The sequence below is a fragment of the Pithys albifrons genome, chromosome 3 (genome assembly GCF_047495875.1).
Source record: "Pithys albifrons albifrons isolate INPA30051 chromosome 3, PitAlb_v1, whole genome shotgun sequence".
NCBI classification, from domain to species: domain Eukaryota; kingdom Metazoa; phylum Chordata; class Aves; order Passeriformes; family Thamnophilidae; genus Pithys; species Pithys albifrons.
Genome location: NC_092460.1, coordinates 89,549,682 through 89,576,352, shown reverse-complemented (window position 1 = coordinate 89,576,352; position 26,671 = coordinate 89,549,682). Strand labels below are relative to the sequence as shown.

The 26,671-nt window shown below is 43.7% G+C and overlaps 2 protein-coding genes across 5 annotated transcripts; one reads left to right on the top strand and one right to left on the bottom strand.

Moving 5' to 3' along the window:
• Window positions 1–1,162: 1,162 nt before the first annotated feature.
• Window positions 1,163–10,332, top strand: PMPCB (peptidase, mitochondrial processing subunit beta). 2 transcript variants are annotated; one of them, XM_071552682.1, is made up of 13 exons: window positions 1,163–1,291; window positions 3,268–3,408; window positions 3,710–3,796; window positions 4,269–4,398; window positions 4,782–4,980; window positions 5,638–5,717; window positions 6,283–6,395; window positions 7,027–7,170; window positions 7,677–7,837; window positions 8,935–9,020; window positions 9,097–9,185; window positions 9,402–9,477; window positions 9,573–10,332. In XM_071552682.1, the coding sequence occupies exons 1-13, from the start codon at window positions 1,202–1,204 to the stop codon at window positions 9,635–9,637; spliced, it is 1,461 nt and encodes a 486-aa protein (XP_071408783.1). In that variant the 5' UTR covers window positions 1,163–1,201; the 3' UTR covers window positions 9,638–10,332. The 2 variants fall into 2 exon arrangements, with proteins under 2 accessions (XP_071408783.1, XP_071408782.1); XM_071552681.1 differs by having other exon boundaries at window positions 7,674–7,837.
• DNAJC2 (DnaJ heat shock protein family (Hsp40) member C2) lies at window positions 9,841–26,652 on the bottom strand. Of its 3 annotated transcripts, none has more exons than XM_071552678.1 (17): window positions 26,542–26,652; window positions 25,896–26,086; window positions 25,267–25,342; window positions 23,216–23,314; window positions 20,801–20,942; window positions 19,581–19,661; window positions 18,797–18,862; window positions 17,003–17,094; window positions 16,781–16,902; window positions 15,810–15,959; window positions 15,438–15,526; window positions 15,282–15,351; window positions 13,623–13,807; window positions 12,307–12,407; window positions 11,280–11,387; window positions 10,451–10,605; window positions 9,841–9,962 (listed from the first exon to the last, which is right to left on the bottom strand). In XM_071552678.1, exons 1-17 carry the CDS (start codon window positions 26,606–26,608, stop codon window positions 9,888–9,890), a joined length of 1,869 nt encoding a protein of 622 aa, XP_071408779.1. In that variant the 5' UTR covers window positions 26,609–26,652; the 3' UTR covers window positions 9,841–9,887. The 3 variants fall into 3 exon arrangements, with proteins under 3 accessions (XP_071408779.1, XP_071408781.1, XP_071408778.1); XM_071552680.1 differs by having other exon boundaries at window positions 25,896–25,997; window positions 26,542–26,631; XM_071552677.1 differs by having other exon boundaries at window positions 9,841–10,605.
• Window positions 26,653–26,671: the final 19 nt, after the last annotated feature.

Sequence of the window (26,671 nt, the reverse complement as noted above, 5' to 3'; positions counted from 1 at the left end):
TCCTCGACCTGGGTGTGTCTGTCCCACAGGAAGGGCAGCGCCCCGAGCCAGCGATGCCCAAAGGGCCCAGCAAAGAGGGTGGCTCAGAGTGACTCCTGAGACTGGCCAGAACGGGCTACCGGCAGGAAAATGGCTTTCCTGAACCAGAGTTAGTGCCATGGAAAGGGACCTGGTGGTCCTGGTTGATGGCCAGTTGAATGTCAGTGTCCTGGCAGCCAGGGGGACCAACCCTGTCCTGGGGCATCAGGCACAGCATCGCCAGCCGGGAGAGGGAGGGGATTGTCCCGCTCTGCTCTGCGCTGGGGTGGCCTCACCTGCAATATTCGGGCAGTTTTGGGCACCATGATTTGAGAAACATATTATGCTGTTAGAGAGTGTCCAAAGAAGGACAAAGGAGATGGTGAAGGGCCCTGAGGGGAAGTGTGTGAGGAGCGGCTGAGGACACTTGGTGTGTTCAGCCTGGAGGAGACTGAGGGGAGACCTCACTGCAGTTACAACTTCCTTGTGAGGGGAAGAGGAGGGGCAGGCACTGATCTCTGCTCTGTGGTGAGCAGCGACAGAACCCACAGGAATGGTCTGAAGTTGTGTCACGGGAGGTTTAGGTTGGATATGAGAAAAAGGTTCTTCCCCCAGAGTGTGGTTATGCACTGGAACCGCAAAGAAGTGGCCACAGTACCAAACCTGACAGAGCTCGGAAGCGTTTGGACAGTTCTCTCAGGCGCATGGCGTGACTCTTTGGGGTGATTCTGTGCAGGGCCAGGAGCTGGACTGGATGATCCTTGTGGGTCCCTTCTAGGTCAGCATATTCTGTGACCGAGCCCCAAGCCTGCCAAAGCTCGACGGGCAGTCGGACAATGCTCTCAGGCCCATGGTGGGACTGACCTGTGCAGGGCCTGGGAGCTGCACTTGATGTTTCTGGCGGGTCGCTCCCAACGCGGGCCATTGGCTGACTCCCAATTCCCGGGAATACCGCACTGATACCCTTGCGCTGCGCCCCCTGCCAAGGGGGCCGGGCTTGCCCCGCCCCCGCGCGCCCCCGCCGGCCCCGCCCCCGCGCGCCCCCGCCGGCCCCGCCCCCGCGCGCCCCCGCCAGCCCCGCCCTTGCGCGTCCCCGCCGGCCCCGCCCCTGCGCGTCCCCGCCGGCCCCGCCCCCGCGCGCCCCCGCCGGCCCCGCCCCTGCGCGTCCCCGCCGCACGCCAACATGGCCGCGTGTGCGGCGCGCTGCGTGGCACGAGGGCTGCTGCTGCCCTGGCCCGGCCGCCTGCGGGGAGCGCCTGGCGCGGCGCAGCGGGTGAGGCAGCGGGGACCGGGGACCGGGGAGCGGCGCGGGCAGCTCTGGGCGCTGTGCTCGGGCTGGCGCCCAAGGGCTCGGGGGCTGGAGGCCGGGCGGCGGTGCACGGTGGGGTTTGTAGTCGCGGTGAGCGGCGGGAGTTGTAGTCCCACCAGGCCGGGCAGGGCCGAGCCGAGCCGGGTCGCTCCCGACGGGACGAGTCCGGGCCGCAAATCCCGGGTTTGCCGCTGATGCCCGTTCCCGCCACAGCGGGACGCTTAAACCCTCCTTCCCTGCCGTGGGACGGTGGAGGTCCCGGTCCCGGAGCCCTCCCTTTCTGTCGATTTCTGTGATTCTCCCCGTTGTCCCAGTTTGAAGCCTAAGCTTTTCCTTCTAGAAACAGGAGAGGGGGAAGTTTCCAAACAGATTTTTCTTTCCATGTAATGCCAAAGCCCCTTGCATCAGCCCAGGCTGGGAGTGACAGCCGCGGGGGCGGTCGGTGTGTGCGGCGGCAGGGCGGGATGGCAGCGGCCTGGGGTGGACAGGCGGGATGGAAGAGCCATGGGATGGACAGGCGGGATGGCAGCGGCCTGGGGTGGACAGGTGGGATGGAAGAGCCATGGAATGGACAGGCGGGATGGCAGCGGCCTGGGGTGGACAGGCGGGATGGAAGAGCCATGGAATGGACAGGCGGGATGGCAGCGGCCCCCGTGGGATGCACATGCGGGAGCGGCCTAAGGGGATCAGAGAAAGTGATTGGTTTGCACTTGGTAGGAGGTCTGTGTGTGGCAGCCGGGTTTGGACTCCTCAGTGCAGGGAGCAGTTACTCAACTGGAGTGTGTGCAGGGAGATGAACTGGGCTGGAACATGTGCCCTGTGAGGAGCGTCTGGGGCACATTCATCCTGGAGGAGACACGGCTTCAGCTGGAGCTGTGGGAGGAGCTGTGACAAGGACCTGTGCCAGTGGCCATGAGAAGGTTGTCAGGAAGACCAAACCAGGGCCATTTGCAGAATGAGGGGCAATGAGCATAAGCTGAAACAACAGAGGAAAAACTGGATAGGTGGAAACTTCTTCCCCATGAGGCAGCCAAGCAGTGGAGCAGGCAGCCCACAGAGCTGTGCAGTTATTCACTGTCCTGGGAGCTTTTCAATACCCAGATGCAAAAAGCCCTGAGCAAAATGGTCTGACCTCATAGCTGATCCTGCTTGGAGCAGGAAGTTGAACTAGAGACCTTCAGAGGGTCCCTTCAACCATGAATTGTGCTATAATTCTGAAATACGTGAGTTTGGAGAGATCTCACCTGTTGGTAGATAATGGGAGAGAGCTGGATTTTGTACTTTCATGCTTAAGGCAATTAACTGGGGAGGGAAATCTTTGTTTGATGCATTTAAAATAATAGTTTTTGAAATAGCTGATTGCTTGAAGTTTGTGTTAGGGATACATACCTGCATTTCTTGATGTTGAGAAAGTGCAACAAACCTTTTTAACCTACATACTCCCTTCTTTTCTACCCCACTCTGATTTAATGTGCTTTGACTGCCAAGGGATTGTTTCAGATGTGGCAATTTCACAGTCTCTGACCAATGGGTGACTGATTTGCAGTCCTGGACACAGGTCCTTGGGCTGTACTCCCTTCACTTTAGAAAGCAGGTACCCAGGTTAGAATTCCAGATGGTAAAGGTCCTTTAGGCTCTTGCTGGCAGAGCTGGGGAACAAGGTGGCTCCTGAGGCGGCTGTCTGATGTTGGTAACAGGCTTCTCTGTCAGATTGGAGGGCAGCAGATGCATCCTCCTCAGTTTTAGTTATCCTTGGGGTTTTTTTGGATTCAGGTTAGTGCATCCCTGTGTGAAGTAGTGGTGAATAGTAGTCCTGAATATTTTTCCTTTTAAGTACATTCTTTAAAAAAGATCCACAAACGCAACGTTTAAGTTCAGGAATACATTTTTCAGAAGAGAATCCTCAGATATAACTTAATGTCTAATGACTTTTCTTCCAGAGTGTGCATGTTGGAACAAGCAGGCTCAGAGCTTCCAAAGCAGCAACAGAAGTAATCTTAAATGTTCCTGAAACTAGGGTGAGTCCTTTGGAAAATGGCATGCAAGTAGCTTCTGAAGACTCTGGACTCTCAACATGCACAGTAAGTAACTTGGAAAGGAAAGGTTTTTTCATATCTCCTCATGTGTGTTCATTTCCCTGTGAAACTAAATTGCATTTGCATTTCAATGTTTCTACAACTTAAGATAGGAAATAGAACTCTTAGAGGCTTTTGTAGATTTGTGATTAGAGTTTTTTGTGAAGATTGAAATTTTCCTTTTCTTGAAAACCTGTTCTGTTTAAGGAAAAAGCCATTTAAAAATGTCTTGAAAATCTAAATGTGGTTTTCACACATTAAAACAGTAAAGCTTTTAGGTGGTAAAATGACTTTTTTCTCTGTTGAGGTTGGACTTTGGATTGATGCTGGAAGCAGGTATGAAAATGAGAAGAACAATGGGACTGCTCACTTCCTTGAGCATATGGCTTTCAAGGTGAGTATGAATATTATGTAGACATTTACAAAGGATTTTTAAGTTATTTATCATCAAAGATCAATGATAAGAACTTTGCTGGAATTGTATAAATAAATTTTCCAAATTGAAATCAGAAAAAATATATGGGTGACTAAGACCTTGGTTTCCATTAGAAAAAGAAATTGAAGTCCTAGTTCTGTGTAGTTGTTACACAACTACAGATTACACAGTTCTAGTTTTAATTAATTTTTACCTTCTTATAATATACAGTCTTAGAAATACACAGTCACCCTCCTAGTACCTTTTTATTTTCATTTGGGAGCATAGTAGGATTTATATTTAACTTTTAAGCTTGAAGACATTAGTATGCCAGTTTTATTTCCAGAAGACTTTTTCTTTCTCTTGATCTTGACTTTTCCAGACAAAAAGTAGTAAAGATGGGTAGATGAATTGAAGGGTCTCATTTGATTTACTTACTGTTCTATTTCAGGGAACCAAAAAGAGGTCTCAGTTAGACCTTGAACTAGAGATTGAGAACATGGGAGCTCACCTGAACGCGTACACCTCCAGGGAACAAACTGTGTATTATGCCAAGGCTTTTGCAAAAGACTTACCAAGAGGTAATTGCTCTCATTCATCAGGAAAGCAGCAAAGAACAAAGTGCTTATCCAGCTGCCAGTGACATGACACAGAATATTGCTTTTGCAGTTTTACAGTTCCTTCCTTCCTGGGTAAAAAGTCCTTTCCTGGACTTCACAGGAATGTGAGAATACAGATTTGGAAAGGAACTGGCAGTGAAGCTGATACTTGAAACATTTTTCTCTTCAGAGTCCAAAAAGAAGATACCTTTTGGACTTCTCCCTTCCTGCAGAGCAAGTCTTTTGTCCCCTTACAAGTCTTATACTAGCACTTGGTCTTTGTTGGGGTAGGCTTCAATTTTGGAACCAGATTTTTCTGGTGGTCTGAAAATACTCTTTCCATCTCCATCTGTATTTTCAATTAGCTGTGGAAATTCTTGCTGACATAATTCAGAACAGCACCCTGGGAGAAGCAGAGATTGAGCGTGAGCGAGGAGTTATCCTTCGGGAGATGCAAGAGGTTGAAACCAACTTGCAAGAAGTTGTCTTTGACTACCTTCATGCCACAGCCTATCAGAAGACAGCCCTGGGACGGACAATTTTAGGACCCACTGAAAACATCAAGTATGTCCAAATTTGTGTCTCTTATTTATTGTGTAGTAACTTTTACATATTGAAAAGGCTAATCTGAAAACACAGGGGACAGCATCAGTTTCCATTTTTACAGCTGAAATTGTACTGGATACAACTGTAGGAAGGATTCCCCTCTTGCCTTAATTTCCCTGTATGCAGGCATCAAAGGGTATGTGAACTGCAGATGTCCTCTATGTCTTTGTTTTTTGCCATATTTTTCTCCTGTTTGTTAAAAGTGTATCTGACACAAGATTGGAAATGCTCCTTTTTCCGGAGGGTCACGTGTTAGGCATGCCTGTAAGCCCAACTGTGTTTGCACTGCTCTTTCAGCATTTGTTTAGACCAGTGCAGACCAGGAGGCTGCCAAATGTGCTGTTTTCAAAGGAACATCGTTAGTGCACCCTGTCTCCACCTGACTGAGTTGTAATTCTCGCTCCTCAGGAAGATAGAAGAGCTTTGAAAGGCAAAATGTATCAAGTTCCTATTTCCTTTTTAAGAAGTCACCCTTATTTTAGCTTTCTGCTTCTCTGTTCTGTGCACTGGCAGAACTTTTAATTAGTTTGATACTGAGTTGTTCTATAGACTTATCTCATTTTACTCTAGTGAACTTTACTGACACAGTAATGATGTCTCCTTTCCTGTTTCTAGATCCATAAATCGGAATGACTTGGTGGAGTACATAACAACACATTACAAAGGACCCAGAATGGTCCTGGCTGCTGCTGGAGGTTAGTATGGGATATTCACCCCGGATCATGTGAAACTATGATTGAAGCCATGGCCTAAGGCTCTGGGAACAACATGATGAATTACCTATTGTTCAGTAGGTCCTGGAAGTTCATTGTTAGCCTTGTGTGCTTTGTGCCTTCATACCCTTGGAGTAATTGTTCCCTTTCCCTCTCGGTAATATTCCAGAAACCTTAAATGAGTAACAGGAAGTGAATTGGAGGCCAAAATGATTCTTCCATGTGGGCAGGAAAAGAGGGTCCTAGAAGGGGTTCAGTGTGGAAAAGGGAATAGCAAGCAATGCAGAGAGAAAGTAGTAACACTGAGGCTTGAAACAGAGCAAACAGCTTCACTTGATGCAGATTTAACAGAAGGCTGTTAGAATTAAGGAGGGGGAATCATGACGATCTTGCTCTGTGTAATAGGGAGGTGTGAGGAAGGCAAAAGTGAGCTATTAAAGCAGGGACACAATAAATTACTGCTTGGTTGAGTCTTTAAACTGTGCAGCAGTTTAAATGAGCTGGTTACAGAGTAACATCACGAAACATGTGAAATACCTTTGTTCAGGAGTCTGTCATGATGAGCTGCTTGACCTAGCCAAGAGCCATTTTGGTAACTTGCCATCTGCCCCAGAAGGAGGATTGCCACCCCTGCCACCCTGTAGCTTCACAGGCAGTGAGGTAAGTGTTGGGTGGCTTTTTGAGCTGGCCCTTGCATCCCCTGACACCTGCTTTCTGCTGAAGAGAGAGGGCTGTTCTGCCACAGACTCAGCATGTGTAAAGGTTTCTCGTCCCACTGAGGGCAATGGAGTAGCTGCTTTCCAAAGTAGTACTTTTGGTCCTTTCTTGGACAAGCCTCACTGCCACCACTTTCTGTGTTTCGGGACTTCCTGAAGGAGTAAGTCCCATATACCTGCTGCTACTTTCCTTTTATCCCCTTGACTATGGTGTTGGAGCATTTCCACTCGTTGAGAATTGCTCATTTAAAGGATGTGGCAGATAACTGAGGCATTCTTGTTCTGTTCCCATCTCTATTCAGATTTTTTCAAAATTGTCAGATTTCCTTGCTGCTGGTAGCAGAAAAATCACTTGTAATGCCCTCACTCTGTATGTTGGCAAAGTGCTCTGAAATTGCCCCAGGGAAGAGTAGTTAAGGCTGATGTTAAATTAAGTTTCATATGCTTTAATTTTTGGTTCTCTGTATGCATGCTTTATAATCCAGCTGTAATGGAAATGTCTGTCTTCTGCTCTTTAACTTCCCATATACCTGACTGTGTGCAGGTGGTACTACAGCTGCTCTCATGTTCCACAGATTCGGATCCGGGATGACAAGATGCCCCTGGCACACCTGGCGATCGCTGTGGAAGCAGCTGGCTGGTCAGACCCAGATACCATCCCACTCATGGTCGCCAATACTCTGATCGGTAACTGGGATCGTTCCTTTGGAGGAGGTGTGGTGAGTGAACCTGCAAGCACCTTCCTGCTCTTTAGTGGTGTGGGCTGGTGAGATCTCCCTGACTGGGATACTGCCAGGACAGGTGAGGGCATCCAGTTGTGTGCCTGAGAGAATTTATTATCCAAGATGTAGGGAAATCTTAGGAAATGGTTCTTAACCACCCAAACAGAGGTGACTGGAGATCTGCCAGTCTCTGATGGAAAGTAGGATGTTTTATGCCTGTGTGTCATCAGAACCTGTGGGTATCAGCAACTGACCCTTTCTTGAACCTAAGCAGAATTATGATTTTGGCTGAAATCTGGGCTGTTACTTCGAAATGTGAGACTACAAAGAAAGGAACTGCTGTGATGAAGAGCTGGGATGAGGAGTTGTGATAATTCATGTTGTAGCTTCTGCTGGAGCCTGTGGTAGTACTGCATGTTCTGTCATTAAATGAAAATAGGGAGGTGAACAGTAAGCTTCCAAAAAGCTACATAAAATAATAACTTCTTCTTTTGCCTCAGCAGAATTTATCCAGTAAACTTGCTCAGATTGCCTGCCATGGTAACCTGTGTCACAGTTTCCAGTCCTTCAACACCTGCTATACTGACACTGGGCTGTGGGGGCTCTATATGGTCTGTGAGCCATCTACTATTCAGGACATGGTGCACTTTGTTCAGAGAGAATGGTAAGCTAACAATTGTTTCTCTAAAAAGATCGTTTCCAGTGAGGAATACAAATTAAAAAGATATAAATAATTTAAAGAAAATATTTTTGTTTCTCTGCTTGGGCTACTCTGGAAAAACCCAAATGCATCAGATTCTAAACTTTGGCACGCAATGCAGAGTCCCAGCAGCCAGTTTCTGGCACCCTTACTTGGAGAGAATAGCTTAAGATTTAGGGTTTGTTTTCTTTCTCTGCCCTGGAAAAATGCCTGGTCACTCTAGTTTGTATAACAGCATTACTTGTACAAGTACATCTCATTGGGAATTTTGAGCTGCTACATACAGAATTTTGAAACTTAGGATTCTAGATAATATTCACCTAAGGTGTAAATCTGTATTGAAGAATGTCCACAGGTGCAACTGTAAAACTTGAACTGCAGATGTGATTAGAAACAGACATATGCTATGTGAGAGCACTGATTTAAAGTGTGGATGAAGTTGAAACAAGTTGAAAGAAATCTTGAAAGTTAGGGGTTTCTCTTATGACAAAATCACTTCTCATATACCATTATTTTATGAGATCTCTTTAACAACCCATGCAGAAAAAAGACTTTTGCTGTCCATTTACTGCAGCTTAGCACCAGAGAACAATTCCTGGGACAAGAATCAAGTGTTAAGATATTTAATGCAACCCCCTGTCCCACAAAATGTTCCTTATGTAGAGTAGCAAATCATTTTCTCATCAAAAGAGCCAGGAAGAGATGGGTTGCCTTTAGCTAATTACTTCTGATTGCTTGGTTGCTTCCTATTTTCTTAGCAGTGTCCATTCTCAACATAACAAGTACAGTTGGCTCTAAATACACAGTTAATAAAACAGAATACAGCTCTTCCAAGGGGAAAAACTTGCTCTTGGGTATATGGGCATGCTTCCAAAACCCAAACTCTTATGTTGCTGCTTTGCATCCTACCCCTTAGTTCCATGCCAGACTCTCCTACCAGCTCTGTCTATGGAACAGGAGGGCCTGGTAGGTGCAGGGATATCTCTGCACTTTATCACAGGCAATCTTGTGTGCTACAGGCTCCTGTTATTTAACACCTTTGTATTTCAACCATTTTTCAGGATAAGACTTTGCACAAGTGTTACAGAAAATGAAGTAGCTCGAGCGAAAAATCTTCTCAAGACAAATATGTTGCTACAGCTTGATGGTGAGACTTATGAGAGCTTTTTATTCTTTGTGGTGTGGAGTTGTGGGCTGATAACTAAAGCATACCCTTATTTTAGGGTCCACACCAATCTGTGAAGACATTGGAAGACAAATGCTGTGTTACAAGCGCCGAATCCCAATTCCAGAACTTGAGGCAAGAATTGATGTAAGTGGCACTCACGTCGAAACTTTTAAATTGGGCCATTGTGAAAATGAATTGCTACAGAAAGTAACACTAGAGAATTTGGACTGTTCCTGGGTGAGAAAATGTTTCCACCTGAGAAAACATTCAAGTGTTTTGTTGCCTGTTCCCCTGGATTACACAAAATTAAGATCACAGTTTTACAGATTGTAACAAAGACGTCTCTTCTACCCCTTGTAGGCTATTGATGTCCAGACTATTAGAGAAATCTGCATGAAGTACATCTATGAGAAGCATCCTGCAGTTGCTGCTGTTGGTATGTGGTATAAATTTCCCTCCCCTCCCATAACCCCTCCAGACCAATCCCTATCAGCTGAACATGTGGCATGGACAACTTTCTTTAACTTCCAGGTCCAATTGAACAACTTCCAGAATACAGCAAAATCTGCAGTGGCATGTCTTGGCTTCGTGAGTAGTGAATAACAAGGACTTTCAGTATATTTGAGCTTTAAAAAAACAAAACCAATAAAAAAATCCCCCAACCAAAACAACAAAAAAATCCCCACCTCACCAAACAGCTACACCCGTTTCAAGCTTTTGAGTTGTATTTGAGAAGATTAAAACCCAAGAACCAGCCACTCCTGTGTATCTGTATACTGAAGAAAGTAATGGAAACATGTACAGTATTTGCATTTTTATTATAAAACAAAAGATTGTCAGTAAGAGTCATTTCTTGACTTTAGTTGCATTCACCACTTGTTCTTGAGCAGCTTTCTTTGCCTTGACCATTTCAACGAGTTCCTGGAGAGTTAAAAAAAACCAAACCAACTTAATTAAATGTGTAACAGGTTAACAATGCTAGTTTTGAATCCTACATCTGTTCACTGTGATACACTCTAGCTCTCAAGATAGTGAGAAATCTACACACAGCTTAATACTGTGAAGTAATTTTCCTTGGAAACAAATCAGTTGATGGAAGGTCAATGCTCATGTACCTCCCCTGTTGCAGGAACTTTATCTGCAGGAGGACAGGGATAAGACTTTACTGTATACAAAAGCTTTGTGTCAAATTGTAAGACAGATTTCCTGAGCCACTACTTTTGCCAAGGAACATTTAGTCCTTACAACTCTTTTGGGGTTGAGATACCAAAAATAAAAAGTTTCTCCATAAGGCTGTATCAGTTTGCTGCTGTCAGATACCATCTCTGGTAGGCAGTGCAACAGTGAAAAGCAAGGATTCTCTCAGGACCTGGGCTAATGACAGTCCTAGGAGAGGTGAGGTACCTTACCTTGTATCGCTTCATGCAGTCCTTTTTTGACCGGCCTGGAACAGCTGCTGCTATTTTCTCCCATCTTTCAGGAGTATTTACTGGGTAAGTCTTCAGTGCTTGTTCTAAAAGTTTTTGTTCTTCTGTAGTCCAAGGGGATGAATCTAAAGGTGATCCTGTTTTTAAATGCAAAATGACAAAAACATACTTAGTGAGAAGAGTCTATGAGATAAGTCTAAGAAAATATTGTATAATCTATTTAGTTGATTTAAAATCTGTGCAGTTTTGCAAACTCCCAAAAAACAACCAACCCTGAAACTGACTGAACAAGTGCCCTTGGGATCTTTAAATAAAACACGGGGAAGTTGGAAGGTAGCACCCTTTGTTGTCAGATGGGTGTTAACTTTTGTGGCTGGTCTCTGAAGCCACAGCATTAGGGCAGCAACACAGCTTTCCTCTTGCATTTCAGCAAGGAACACTAAGGAAACAACAGCCTTCTCCAAGTGTCTGGAAAACTTGATGAAAGTGTTTGGGGTTTCAGAGGAGACCAAACATTAGCTGTAGGATGATCCTGTATCTCCAGTGTATCCCCTCAGGCTTGCTCTTCCTTGAAAGTGCAGCACCCTCTGAGGGCAGGGGTGGTCTCAGCACCACTTAACCTGTTGCATCCGAAGGAAGCATTTCAAATTGTCACTGTTTAGGTGGAGTGTGTACCAGAAACCTTGAAATCCAGCAACAGAGCCTCCATCACTTACTTGCTATCTACTGAGCAAGTCTTGAGACTGTGTTACTTTCTTTCTAAGAGGCACAGGGGACAAGTCTGCAGGAGGGGCTCCCTTTTCAGCTTTACCTTCAAATCGTTCCGAGGGGGCAGCACTGTCCATCTGAGGCACCACACTGTGTTCCTTTTTAAATTTATCAAATGCTTTCTTGTTTATGTCATCTTTTTGATGAGGGTCTAGGAATAACAGACATTGAATTGCAACAAAATTAAAGCCAGGTGTAAAAATAAAAACATTGTGTAGTAGAACATTAGTTTACAATAATCACATAATCAAAAAAACCAATTCCTACCTACTTTAAAATGATGGTAAAGAAGCTGGCAGATAAAAAAGAAAAATATTTCAGAGTCCAGTAAACTTTACTCAAAGTGTAAGGCTCTCCAGCCACTATCCTGCTTTATATTACTCAGAGGAATACTTGTTGCACATAATCCTAAGCCTGCATCTGCAACTTGAGTGAAATCAAGGATTATTCTTAAGGGCTGTGGCACAAAACTCACATATTACCCAGGGTACGAGTGTGTCAGAGGTCCTACTTGTTCAGGTATGTGGTTTGGAATGGAGAAGCCTCTTGAAAGCTGTGTGGGGTTTTTTTTTTTTGTTTGTTTGTTTTGTTTGGGTTTTTTTTTTTGTTCTGTAGTGAAATAGATGATTTCCTTAAGACCTTATTCCAGAGCTCTCTAGGCTTCATTTATTCATTTTATGATTATTCCTTTTCAAAGAGGAAATGAGTCATGTTAGTTTAGGTGTCTTACTCTGGTGTTTTTAAAGTATCTCTGGAGCTTTATAAATTCCATTTATTTTGGATGCCTTCCTTTGTAGTGAGCCTTTCCATAGGCCCATTGTTCTACCTGAGCCCCGGCAATGCATGTGGCCCACAGACATCTGAGCATCCAGCTACAGTAAGACTGTTCACAAGGTGGTGACTTACACAGGAACTGAAAACACTGACATAAATGCTCCCCTAAATCTCCCATCTGAACTGCATTTCTTTTGGGGATATACAGGATTTCTCAGAAACACAAAGCTGTTAAACCCCCAGCTGTACAGAAGCATGGAGAACATCTTATAGCAAAAATAAAGTAATACAAATACCAAGCTTTTGGAGGCTCTTTGCTTTATTGATGACATCTTTTGCTGTTCGTTTTATTCCAGCAGTAGAGTGCAAGTTCATGTAATTGGCAATAACTTCCCACCTGTTGCAAGAAGAGAAAGGGTAAACCAGCGTATTACATAATAGATTATCTTCATACAAGTTATGGTCAAGCTCCTGTATACATTTTATATCAAATCTTAAGTTTGATCATACTTATATACATATACCATATCAGGGTAGCTATTCTGGAAAGCTTTCAGTTACCAACTGAAGAAGTCAGTCAGTGTGGGTGAACTTTAGCTCTCAATACAGAAAAAGGATGGTGGAGAATGTGAGTGCAAACCTCTAATCCTCAAAACTGTGTTCAGCTGTTGCTTTCCTGAATTCCCTGAACACCTCTGGCATTAAATACTGCAGGCTGCACTGAAGGGCTGAGAAGTTACCAATCCTGTGTCTACTGCTCCCCAGGATGCCTAAACATCAGCTAAAGGGGCTTAAGCAGGAGAGAGCTAGAACAGCCCTGGCCCCAAAATTATTCCTAGTGCATTCTTAGAAAATGGAAAGTGATATTTCCACCTGATCAGACAGGAGGATCATGTCAAGGCCTGCACTCTCAGAGAGCCCTGACTGCTGAGCTGCAGAAACACATCATCTCCAGGCAGCTTTTTTTTTTAAGTAAGCCTCCAAGTCTTGCAATGGAGGCCTCAAATCTGTGAATCCCAAATGGAAGAAGGCATTTCATTCCTGGCAAAGAACAGGATTTAAGGCATGGTCCTGTTCTTGATGCTTATCAGTAAGCTGGTTGCCAGTGATGCTCTCTGTAAATCCCAAGCTTTTCCCCTTCCCCCAGCTCTCCCTTAAGGAAAGCTGGTGCACCTAACTCGTCTCTCTGGATGCTTTCCTCCTATGTAGGGGAGAAACCAGCCTCACATTCATTGGGGAGCTACTTGAAGTAGCTCAGACACTCACACTCCTACCCAGCTGCATCTCAGTCCCTGTTCCAGTTTTGTTCTGTGCTTTAGCCACTGGAGCCCCCCTGCAGGGAGCCCTGTGCAAATATCATGCACCTCAGCACCATCCTGGCAACAGAACAAGGCCCAGGTCTGGGAGAAACAAGATACAGAGCCAGAACCAACTCCAGTGACACATAAAGCATGATACTAAGGGAAAAGAAATGGCTGAGTTAAGAAGAGGAGGAAATTTAGGGAGTCCCTATACTGACATACTTAAGATGGTCAGAAAATAAGTTGTATTATGCTTGTTATTTAATTAAAAAATTGTTAGTAGGGATTTTAGCAACAATTCTGAGAAGTACCTTGAGTTAGTCCCTGCTGGAAAGAGGTTCACAGCTTTAATTAACAACTGCAAGTCATCTTCTGGCCAATTTTTGCTTCCCCCTCCACCACCAGTGGTTGACTTTTCTGAACTCTTTGTTGCTTGGCGCATACGAGCTTCTGCCTCTTCTTTCTCTCGCCTTATTTGTTCATTTATTTCTTCTATCTAAGGATTGTAAATAAGCATTATTTATTTATTTACTGAATCTTTACATTTCACAGTGACACAAACCCCTCTCTGGAATTGTTTTGAGCCTGGAATTTTGCATAGTTTCTGTGCTGTATATTTTACCTAAGGAAATGGAGGTGCTTTTCTGCTCCAGTAATACTTCCCTCCATCCCATACATAAATTTGGCCATCCCAGATAAGAAGTTCTGTAAAAAATGAAATGAAAACTCCCAGAATTAAAGTAAAATTTCTGAACCTAGTGTTAATGTCCAGGCTAACACCTGACATACAGATCCACAAAAAGTATTAAGAGCCTGAAGTGACTAGCGAGGGCAGTTGAACATCCATGTTGAATACACTGATTCCCCAATCTTCCACCCTAACTGCTTTCTAAGCCTAGAGGCTTACTACAGTTGGACCAAGTTAGTAACTCAAATCTGGGTTGTTGCAGTTAATGCTAAGAGTTTACTCAGGGTTAGATGGCCATGTGTAGTTTGTTAGCAAGCAGTTCAGCAGAATTTAAGTTACCCACTGCACATCTTTGTGACCTGTAATCACATCTGGAGACTGTGGTGTGACACATTTTAATTACCTGCTTCTGAGCAGGCCCAGTTCAGTCTGGGCAATATTAAAGAAGCTGTGCCCTGATGCCTGTTGGCAGGACACCCAAAATAGGTTTCTTGCTGTCTGTCTCAAAATCCTTCTGGCAAAAGGAAAGTTATGTGGTAGATAATTTTTATTAATGCAGAAATGCAATAGTTTTAACAGACCGAAAGGGGACTGTCCTGTGTTTGGAAGACTGTCCCAAAGAATGGGAGATTGGATTCAGTCCCCAGCAGAGCAAGAGGGATTTGAGTTTTCAGTTGTATGAGGAGTAAACATGACCCTGCAATGGGGGCAGATAATGATCCCCACCAGGAAAGAAAGTTCACAGCTCTGAAGTCACAGTGGATGAGACAAAGCAACTTACTCTTTCTGCTGGATGTAGTTTCAGCCTTATTAGTCCAAACAGCTTTTCTCTGCTGAAAAATTTAGGCAGATCCTTGCTGAGTTTTGTACATCTTGATTGTAAGTATGTTGCTTTTCCCACTGTTTGGTATCCAACCCACTGGCCCTTCCAGTGCCTACAGCCTGCAGCACTTAAGGCTTTTTGTGGATCTAGCCCCAGGTCAGGGACACTAGACTAGGATTTTTCTTGCATAACATTACAGGTGAAGACTGTCCTTCCCTCGAGGTCTGCTTCACATTTTTGGGCAAAATGAAATTCTTCTGCCATTTCTGAATACCATACAAGTGGACTAATTTCCCCAGCCTCAAACTGCATTACATAAAATGGAGCAGAGATCGTGGTGCCTGAGATCTCAGCCTTGAGTCTCTGTGTTTAGCAAGCAGGATTGTACCTTCCTTCAATTCAGTCACGCTGATTGCACAAATTATTCTGTTACTTTGCTTTGACACTCAGCATAATTACCTGTTTTACTACAGCCGCCTTTCCTCCTTCCCTTGTTGTGGATGTAAGTGCTTCATTCAAGCATTGCAGACTAAAAATAAATTATTAAGTTACAACGGAGAGCTAGTAGAAAGATGGGTATCAAAACGAGCAGAAGGCAGCAGCAGGAAGACTTACCTTGCTAGCTCAAGACGATCACAAAGCTTTTCCACCTCCTCCATCATTTTAACACAATCTGCCTCATTATCAGAAAAGTAATTCCAGTTCTGGAAGCAGAAATACACGTTCTACAAAGTTCTTGAACTTTATTGTCCTGTTCCTATAACACACAGCATCCTTCAGCCACTGCTGTGTTTGGACCTAGTTGGTCAGCTTTACTTGTAACTCAAAACCATTTAAGTTTGTGTTTTAGCACTGGTTTTCAGTAAACCCCCTTTCCATACCCATCTCCAGCCCTAAGAACAACCAAGAATGTGATACAGTCTTATCTAAGCAAACATAGTAATTTCACTGATATAACTGTATTTCATTACAATAGTAGTTAAATACCTTGCATGTGGTTCTCAGTTTTTGCCTTTCTTTCTTGATTGCTTTCTTCTGTATCTCTTTTTCCTTTTTTGCTACTAGTGCTTGCTGCCTAACTTCTTCTTCCTCCTTTTCTTTTGCTAACCGTGCTGCTTCTAATTCTGCTTGTCTTTGCTGCAATCAAAAGGGAAAAAAAAACCAAGTAAAAAATACCCTCAACAAAGGCACACTGTTAATGGCATTCAGTCATCCAATATTAAAATGTATTAGTTTTGGTTTGGGTAGAGTTTTGTTTGTTTGTTTGTTTTGGGGGAGTTTGTTTTAAAATGCATCAATACTTTAATGTTTGGTTTTCCAAGAATTTTGAAGGGAGACCATAAAACATATACCAGTAAGAATTAATTCGAGTACTCTCTGTGAGGACCCCCAGGTTATACATTCTCACCTCATCTACAATGAAGATATAAAACTGAGTGAAATTTCCTATGCCTGCCTAAGGAATATAAGCTTGGAAAAATGCAGTGGTCCAGCACCCTATAAACACAGTATTTTGCAGTGTTCCAGCGTTGTCTTTTAAGTTACTTTTTACCATCCTACAGTTCCCTTTCATTCCTGTACTTTCAATGAATCAGATATGCTGCATTGAAGTGTTTCATACCAACCATTCCCACTCTATACGCACAAGGCAAGCAGCCGTGTCCATCTGATGAAAATTAAAAGTAGGCCACAGAACTTAACACCTTCCTCAAACCCAGAGGTGTGTGCCACAACAGAATTCAGTTTTAGAAGGTTTTTTTTTCAGATCTGCATTCCTTGTTTTTGTCTTGTTCTCACAAGGCTGTCAGTCTTGCACTGCCTGCTGCACAGGCAAAGACAGCACATCTTTGAACCTCAGTGTGTTTCCAACAGTAACCTTCCGGCACATCTGGAGCTGAAGCAGTGGATCAGATGTGAACAAACCAGGGTTTTCAAACCAAATAAAGCTGTTCACTTACTTTTTCTTTTGCCTCCTGTTCTTTTCGTTTTGCTTCTACCTTTGCTTTCTTCTCTGCTTCCTTCTTTGCCTTTTCTTCCTCCTTAAATTTCTTTATTCTGGGATCACAGCTGTATGCATTGTCTGGTGGAAGAAAGGAAGCAGCATGTATAGAAGAGAAACAGGAGATTCCCACTATTAGTTAAAAAATTTCTCTTTAAAAACCAGCAGTTTGTGTGCTCACCAACAAGAGTCCTGATTCTGTTCATTTCTTCTTTTTTTCTCAATGCTCTGGCAGCTCTGTTCTGCTTTTCAATCCACCTCCTTTCATCTCGACTAGAAGGGAAAGCACAGTTCAGTGCTAATGCCTAACACTGCCACGGTTAGAAAATCAACAAACTTTGAAGAGTTTCCCCCACACAGATGCTCTTCTGTGAATACTTCAAAAACAGACTTCAAAAAATGAAGTTCCAGGCCCCAAGTTCATTTGAAAATGTAACTATGTAACTAAGTGTTTATATAGTTACATAAACCCGACAAACCAAGCTGCTTATCTGTCATTGCAGGGAATTGCTTCCCTAACATTAAACCTGAGCAAAACAACAGAAATGCTGGTATAATGTTTAATTAAAGGGTAACAATACAAGCAAGCCAATTATCTCATTTTAGAGATTATGGGTCACGTCAAGTAAATCCATCTGCACAGAAACAACACTTTCCATGAAGGACTGTGACACTCTGGTAAGGCCATGCCAGATTCACTGTAGTGGAGCACAGCTCAGGTTAAATACATTAACAATTGAAAATATTTGTCAGTGCTGTCAAGAAAGAGGCAATTTTTTCGTGGGGGTCTGCAGACTCATCCATACAACCATACCAAAAATACAGGGGGCAGGGAGGCTGGAGCTACATGGTCTTTGGAGTCCCTTCCAACTCAAACCATTCTGTGATTCCATACCTCAGAACAAAGAAAACAATCCCCAAAACAGAGTAGGAGATTACTATGAGTAGATTGAAACTTAAACATGAACAACATCACCTTTGGTAAGAAGGGGTAACAAGAACCATGGCCATCTCAACAGCAGACTAGGTACCATCTGTCTTTAAAAAAGGACACTAATGACAGGAATGAGCAGAAAAAAAGAGCTATGTAAATAATTCAAGACCCTTCCAACGAGGAGGCCAGTGATCCAACTGTGTGATTTATCACAAAAACAAGTGATATGGAACTGATTACACTGCCTTCACAGAATCTTCACAGGAGAGAGAACAGTGGGTCCAGTGAGGCTCAGAAAATTTAACAGCAGGAAGAGGCCCAAGAGAAGAGAAATGAATGGCTAGCTACAGCTAAAGAAGGCAGTTTATAGCACAAAGTGAACCACTGAATCCAAATAAAAACTGATTTCTATCCAAACTTGGAAGAAAAGTTCATACAAGGCAAGCTAAGGTTACACAAGGATGACTAAGTGACAGGTTGCATCCTGTGAAATGTGTGTTAGACTAAATGATTTGGTGCTCCAACTTCAACACTCTGTTTAGAACTGTGGAAAGGATAAAAATAGAACGGATTTTCTGAGTAACTCAGCAACTATCACTACATCAGGAAATACACAGCTTTTGTTAACATCAAGCCATCAGAACTCATTTCTCCAAGTTCTATAAAGCATCATTTTCTCAGCACAAGTTAAAGAGTAAGAAAGAAATGATAGCTGCTTACTCATCTACTCTGTTCTGGCTCCAGGTTCAGCCTATGCTTGGGACTAGCTGGAACTGCAGGTGTGAACTGAAAAGAACACACATTTCAAAGCACCCCAGACACACCTCTGAGGCAAGCAAGAACGACTGCAGTGACACAAGTATGAGAGAAGCCCATGGTCAGTGCAGTTCAAGGCCTTGACTGACTCCTAAGCTGGGAGAGTGGAATTCAGACTTAGCTTGGCTACCTTTCTTCCTGTGACTTACAGTCTAAGACAAAGTTGGAAAATCCTGCTGTAACCAATCTCTCAGTCTCCTGTCAAATTTCTTTTTACTTACATACCATTCTGCTTTTTCTTTTTCCTCTTCATCTAAATAGGAAAACTCTCTCCATGAATCAAAATTATACCTAGAGTAAATTTAAGGGGAAAAAGTGGATGAAAAACCAGCAAATCTATTAGAAATCATCTACCTTTTTTACTATTATATTTTGTAGGCAACTATATTGCTGTTTACAATTTATAACACATAATTACCATTACTCTGCACCTACAGTGATTCCATTAACCTGAAACACAAGATGTTATTGAAGGTAATGATTTATACTATCTGTGCTGTGGGACAGTTTACTTCAGGATGGGGCCAGTCTTGCTAACTCTAAATGTCTACATGTCTAAGCTCCTGTCACAGGCAGTGGAGATGCAGTGCAGTGTAGAGTTCAGAGAGAAATTCATTTAATCTTCATGTAAGCACTTGCATGTAGCAGGAAAGTCAAGCCATAAACACTACTGACTTCATTGGACTAGACACACCTCCTTTTCCAGGGAAGCTGAAACACCTAAGACATCTCCACTGAAAGCAAAAGTTAGGGGAGAGGAGCCTGACTGTGGGTCAGCTCAGTTCACAGCCACTGTGCTCAGAAACTACCACTGCAACCATGAATTTACAGCATGGAAGGACTAGCCAGGAGGAAGCCAGCTCACTCTGTGGGAGGCACAAATGGCTGTGGGGTAATTCCATGACATTACCAGGTCAGAACAGCCCACAGCCAACAGGGTCTGCAAGCCCTTTGTATCACACATCCTAACACTGTGAACAGAAACAAACAAAGGCATCAGCTAACTTACCAAAAGGAATAGAATGCATCTACCTCTTCAAATGATGAGTTCATGTCCCCGAGTTTAGGTACATTTTTCTTATTTGACCACCTGAAAAGAAATGGATATATTAAAGATATAGTATGTTTAATCTTACTTCACAACACAGCATGTATTAAATACAAAATCAAAATACCAAACTGGAGGCTCCTTCCCACCAGCACAGAGGGGCACCAGAAAGGAGGAGAACAGTAGAGTTCCTTCTAAGCATCCTCCAGACTGGGCATTTTTTGGGGACTTCCCTCAGAAAAGCAACCTCCTGCCTGAGTGCCTCCTGCCCTCTGCCTACAAGGACACCTGATGGAGCACAAGCTGTCTGCACAGATACTCAATTCACACACATTCTTCTGGGAGAGAAGCTTACAGAAAGTGGACAAAAGATGCTCTGTGGAAGGGTACAGGAAGTCTCCCACACATTCTAATGGAGCACAAGGGAGTAATGCATACTCTGCCTCCACTGCATTTTTTCCTGAGGGAAATCTTTCATAGGCTCTAGAACTTGTTGTTCCATGACAAAGTATCCATTTCCAAGCAGAGAAGGGAAAAGGTCATCTGACAACCAGAGATTCAGGTCTGAATCTCTGGAATACTTGATAAAGGATTCAATAAAACTACTTTAAATAAAAATTGTTCAAAATCTTGTAAAGTGCTTTAAGCAATGAAGCACTTTTTTCACTAAGGCAGAAGGTGAAACAGGCTTCTGTGGTGTCAGCCTTAATACCAGTTAATTGTCAACCATGAATCAAATGCAGGAAAAAAAGTCAACACACCCTAAGAGAGAACAACCAAAATACTGAGAGTTACATTTATCTTCTCTTTTAACCACCTAAACTGTGAACATAACTACTGTCTTCTGTTAATGTCTCACCCTCATAAAAAACTCACAAAAAAGTAGTTTCTAGTCAGCAGCATACAAGCCCTTGGTATTGTAAGTAATTTTAAGATGAAACAATGTGTTGTATAAAAAGGACAGCAGATAACAAAGGCTGAGAACAGACTTTTTTTTAAATCTCATGGGTCAAACTCAATGTCACCAGTGACAGTTCAAATTATTTTAAAATTAAAAAAAGAATTGTAGTATTTTATTACATTTCTAGCAAATACATACATTTCTTGTTACAAACACAGTGTCAGAAGAGTTTGCAATGCTGATTCTCCAGCAACAGCAGAGGCAGTCTGGCATAGCTTACCTGGCATTTCTTTCAAAAACTGGTGAGAAAACTTCAAAGAAGTTTTCTTTTGCTTCACTTTTGGAAGGTACAGAGTTATCAAAAGTAGGATCTATGCTGTTAAATGCTCGTCGTTTCACAGGATCAGATAATATTTCATAAGCTGAAAAAAAGTTACCAGATATAAAGTTCTAAATGTTTAAAAAGATGCTGTCAGATCTGCCTTTGATCTATTATTCTCTACAGCTTGATATTTAATTATTTCAGTGTCACCAAATAGCATTGCTGTCTATTCCTGTTAAACTAAGTAGGAGGAAAATGTGAACACATTTAACCACTCAGATGTAACAAAACATGTAACATCTAAAATACTTTTGTAGCAGTAAATTTGATTCAGGCACTGGGAGTTTGGGAATGATATCTTCAGGCTTTTATCCAGCACCAGATCCTTGAAGATAAATTGACAAAATGGTCCACTAAAGCACAGAGAAAAAAGAGTCCCTCAGTTAATATGATGTCAGAACTGGCAAGAAACTGAGCCATTCATTGGAGTTTTTGCAGCTCATTATGAAGTTCTCCTGAGACTTGGAAAGGATATAAGACACCACACAGCTGCTGGACCAAACACACACACACTCCCAGTTTTCCTGTTCTTACAGGCCTAAAGTTGGGGAGCATCACATTACTAATCTAATATCCCAGAAATCACACACACTGTAGCTTCAGCAAACTCTTCATTTTTTCTCAAGGAAGTGTGGAGTTACTTTGTCTGTCAGTTCTACAATGACAACTATTTCTCAGTAAGAGTGGAAAGTCGTCAAAATCATGTGATTATTCATGGCCTCCTGTGTCTGCATCCCTGGGCAGGGAACACTGCACTATGAAGGCTGGATCCAGGAGGTGGCAGGCTGGAGGAGACCCTGGTGCTCTGCACTTGTGTAAACTGATCTCACTGCACATGTTAATGGAGACAGGAAGGAATGGAAGTGACCACTAATGAGCTGCTGCCTGCCAGTCTGCCTTTCCCTTCTGGGAAGGGACTTCCCTCTGCCTGTACTCTAAATGACCTGTTATCCTCTGCATGGAATGCCAGGAGCCTCAGTAACCCTCATGCCATTTACTGATGCAAGAAGTTCTGTGCACATCCATTGGTTACTCTTCCATTAAGAGATGCCCCTTCCACACAGACCCCCAGTTGTACTCCCACATACTCAGTTCTCCCAGCTCTGCATCCCCCACTCATTCCTTTGTCAGATCCACTTCTGAATCCCACCTACGTACTCCTGCCTTTCCAAGTTTCTTCTCCTTGTTCCATTACTGCTTCCTCCTGCTTCATGCCTCCCTTTCCTACTATTGCATGTCCTTCCTCCAAAGTGCTGTCTGGCAACATAACTCCTCTTCCTCACTACTTTGTACTTTCCTTTCTGTTCATGCTTAAACTTGGATTGTAAGCAGTTAAGAAGGAAGATTCTGTGATTCTCTGATACTTTGCTCTGTGCATGGAGAACACAGAGCATACTCCTCAATTCAGGTGCAGGTTCTCACTACAGGTATCTCAGTTTCTGGCAGGACTACAACTACAGAAAACAAATTTCCTTTGGCAATTGTTTTTCCTTTTGAAAATTCTAAAGGAAGCTGAAAACAACATTAGTTTGTCTAACATCTCACACTAACCAATACTGTAAGAAGACATTCAGAGACAAAAGTTTAGAAACACAAATTCCAAGAATTCCTCCTGCTTTAACCTTATTGAGTGAAAATAACTTGTTTGAAATAAACAAAAAAGCCAAGTTCCAAAACATTGCTAGAGACGTAAGTCACACACTTAGAACAGTCCCTGTGGTTTTGGAATAGGCCAGCAGTGGTGTTCTGGGTCACAGAATCATTAAGGCTGGAAGAGACCCTCGAGATCACCAACCATGAACCCAGCACTGCCAAGCCCAGCACTGCAGGCCAGAGGGAAATGTCACTCAGTTGAGTTCACTCTCTCATCTGTGGGCAAAAATGAGCAGATGACAAAACTGACATCCTGGTCACATCAACACATGTTCTGCTGTCAGAGCAGGCACATTAGAACACAGACTTCCCAGCTGCTGTTGATGACTCAAGGGAATTACTCCATGACATCCCAGTTTATCCCAGGTTTGGGGCCACCTCCTGTGGTGCATCTCTGTGTGTGCTGCTCCAAGTGCCACATTTTGCCACCAACTGGCACAGCAGCCAAACATCTGTGTTACATTCCCATTCTGGTTCTGCCCAGAGGGAAGTTATATTAATGCAACATCCATCTATTGAGACAGTTTTCTAAAATGGAAAAAGACCTTCTCTGGCTTTTTAGTCATTGACAATTCCTTAAAAGCCTAATAAAGCACAACAAATGTTTCTGATTATCCAGCAGATTGAGAGAATATTTAACAAGAGAGATCATCTGCTTACCTTTAGTTATGCATGTAAAATAATCATTGTCACCTTCTCCTATCTGTTCCCCTGCAGCTTTTCGCTTGTCTGGATGATGTTTCAGAACCATGGATTTATCTACCAAATAAATGCATTACATTTAGAAATGCTTCATCACTAACATTTCAAAAGGCAAAGTAATACAATACATCCAATTGACGTTTCTCTAATTGCATACTTAAATAAAAATTAAAAACCAAACCCTCAGATCTGGAAGAAAACAAATACATGTTAATGAATTTTCTTTGACTTCATGCTATCATCAGAACTAAAATTATTTCATTTTTGCTGAGACATAAAATAATCTCAACTCAGAAACTATTCCACCTAAACACCTGAAGAAGTACTGATTCTCTGGGACTTATTCTAATATCATGCATAGCAAGGTGCTTCAGCAACTGCGAGTGTACACAACTGGCTTCAAAACTGAAAAAATAAATAAAAATAATTAACATAATTTTAGTTGTTATTTCTAATGAAAAGCCAAGTAGTTCAGATAATATACAAATTGTATTCTATTCCTTTCCTGAGCACAATCCAAGATGAAGTAAGGGAAGTACAGCCACAAGCCTGTGAAGTGCTGCAGTTAGTCATGGGTAACATTAAGCACACACAGGAGACTTTGGGCCAGATTCTCCCTCTATGTGGCCTCGAACCCCAAGACACAACTGGCACACACAGAGTATCTACTGAAGGTGCTACCAAGGTTGTTTTAAATGTTTAAGAGGTAAAGCCAGATTTTAAACTGACTTCTTTGCCAAAAGATCTTGCCATATTGTCATACAACACACATCACACCTTCCTGGCTCGCTACAAAGTACCACAGAGAAGATGCCATGCAGTTACAGCCATCTGCCTTCCGAGAGGCAAATCAGAATCCTTCCGAAAAACAGGAAAGCACACTGTACACCAGTGAGAAAGACTCCACCTCTGCAGCACCATGTAACCCTGAGTGCTGTTAGGGCCCTAGAAAGGCTCTGGTTGATGCTGATGAGTGAGCCCACTGATCTTCCCCAGAGCAGGTGTGGCTCTGTGTCACCAGTGGCTTTAAATAGTGGTGGCCAAAGAGGGGGACAGCTCACAGGTGTCACACATGAAATACTTTATTAAATCACTCCATGAAGAAAGAAAAATAAAAGGCAAGCAAGAAAGAAAATACACTCTAACTCCAAATTACACAACATGTATTGTCAAATCCCAGCCATAGCCAAGTTCTATAGGTTGTATCACAGTGTCTATAAACCTTATTACAGCTTCTAACTGGATGTCACTTTCTGCCCAGATGTTCTCTCTTCCATGAGAAATTTATCTCTTCAACATTCCTTTCTCATGGATAGCTTCTCTCCAAACCTCCTTATCTCAGTTTGTTTTTGCCAGCTTGCTGTTTTTTCTCACAGAACTAATTAAGTTTCTCAGTGTTCACATCTCTATACTAAAAGGTACCACCTACAAGGCCTCAGAGACTGCCTGCAGCCTCAGAACCTTTCCTAACTCAAAAACCTTTGCTTATCCTCACACCCCAGCACAGCTCCACAGTGGTGCTGCCAACTAGCACACGCAGGAGCCAGCACCATGTCCTGTGGGAGCTGGGAATTCACTCATTTCCCACACTGTCCCTGGGCAGTGTCTGGGCACAGCAACTCTGCTCACACCAGCACAGTCAGACAGACAACTGTTCACAAGGTAAATCACACACCATCAGCCTGTCTCAAAAAGGTGACTGAACAACCTTCACAGTGCTTTTAAATCTTCCTCCACTGAACACCTGCATCCTTCTTGCAAAGTCAAGCAGGCTGTGTTCCAGAGAACAAGGTTCTGAAGGCCAACATGTTCCTTCGCATGCAAGCACCACAAAATGCCCCCACCCAAGGCCCTGCAGGTGCTCGTGCATCATGTTGTGAATTATGAGGAGGCATTTTTAGGCCTGTGAAACAGCAAAAAGCTTGTTCATGACATGCAGGTATTTGCACATGGAAAACAGTTGTGTACATCTGAAAAAAGAGTTATGCTTATGAAGGGAAGGTACTTACGAGCTGCTTTGATTTGTTTCTGAGTAGCCCTGTATCGGATATTCCCGAGCCCAAGAACTGCATAATGGTCTTGATTCTGAGAGAAAAAAACACAAACCCCAATAAACACAACCTCAAATGCCACAACACATGCAGAAAACCAGTTTTCCTCTCCACCTCTTAAGAGGGAGAATTCTTTCCACTCAACAAATATTGGGAAAAGGCTGTAGGCAGAACTGTCGTAAATGCCATAACTGTTGAATAAATAAATATCAATACATTAAGCCACTGTTGCAGAAATTCAAGTAGCTTAATCCAAATTGTATTGAAGCACAAAAAAGTTCAACTATTGGAAAATTGAATTGCTGTCTTTAATATTAAGAGTGCTAATGTATCTCCAGAGTAAGGGAGGTGGTGATGGGGAGAAGAGACACTTCTAACACTTTCAGGCAGTAAAATAAAAGCAGCAGTTCAGGAGTAAGAATCTTACCCTGATGTGTTTGACTTCACAAAGCAGATATAATGCTAAGGGCCACAAACCAATTCAGATGGGGGTGGGAGGGGAGGAAGAAGAGGATCTTCAGCAATGAGAATAGCAGGAAATTTTAATGGGCAAACAGAGTTGACACTAATCTGTATCAGCTGAATACCTTCCAGTCCTTTGGGTCAAGAGTCTTTAACATAGGGAATTCTTCAAGCTGCAATTCTTCATCCCCTGACTCCTCAGAGAGTTCCTTCTCATCTTCTAGCTCCTGGAAAGAGGCAGAAACATTTATGTTTCTCCTCTTAATAAACGCTTCAAACCATCTTCCCACAGGTTCCACTTGACAGAGTACTGACGCTACAAGCAAAAACATAAAAGCAACTTCACCTTCCGTAGTTTACCTTTAAACAAAAAAAAAAAAAAAAAAAAAAGAAACCCGACCGAAGCCCATCGCAGCACTGAATCCCACACGGCTACGGATCCCGCCAGGCCGCAGATGGCCGAACCCCCCGCAGGCTCTGCGGACACGGAGCCCAGGCCGAGCCACCCGGCGCCTCAGCCCCGGGCAGGGCTGTCTGCGGGCCGCACGTGTGCGGGGCCCCAGGCACGGCCCCGCCGCTCCTGAGACAACAGCCGCGCTGAGCTGGGGCCCTCCGCCCCGTTCCGGGCCCTCCCTGCGGCCGCGACCCCGCACTTGTTGCTCCCGCGCGGCGCGGAACGAGCGCCAGGGCCGGCACGAAGCGGAGCGCGGTGAGCGGCGCGGCCCCGGCGGTGCGGGGTGTGCGGTGCAGTGCGCGGTGTGCGGTACGCACCGGCGGAGAGCGGCCTGGTCACGGCCGAGCGCTGCCCGAGCGCGGCGGGGCCCCGCACCAGCGCCATGGCCGCGCCTGGGCCCGGCCGGGCCGCCACAGCCGCTTCCGGGGCGGTGGCGCCCGCGTGCGG

What these genes read in the sequence shown, in the direction of transcription:
- PMPCB (XM_071552681.1), top strand. Translation starts at nt 1,202, where the DNA reads ATGGCCGCGTGTGCGGCGCGCTGCGTGGCACGAGGGCTGCTGCTGCCC. An exon ending in TATGTTGCTACAGCTTGATG is followed by an intron (nt 9,021 to 9,096) that starts GTGAGACTTATG and finishes CCCTTATTTTAG; the next exon opens with GGTCCACACCAATCTGTGAA. An exon ending in TCCTGCAGTTGCTGCTGTTG is followed by an intron (nt 9,478 to 9,572) that starts GTATGTGGTATA and finishes TTTAACTTCCAG; the next exon opens with GTCCAATTGAACAACTTCCA.
- DNAJC2 (XM_071552677.1), bottom strand. Translation starts at nt 26,608, where the DNA reads ATGGCGCTGGTGCGGGGCCCCGCCGCGCTCGGGCAGCGCTCGGCCGTG. An exon ending in GAAACAAATCAAAGCAGCTC is followed by an intron (nt 23,315 to 25,266) that starts GTAAGTACCTTC and finishes TTTATTTGGTAG; the next exon opens with ATAAATCCATGGTTCTGAAA. An exon ending in GATCGTCTTGAGCTAGCAAG is followed by an intron (nt 15,352 to 15,437) that starts GTAAGTCTTCCT and finishes ATTTATTTTTAG; the next exon opens with TCTGCAATGCTTGAATGAAG.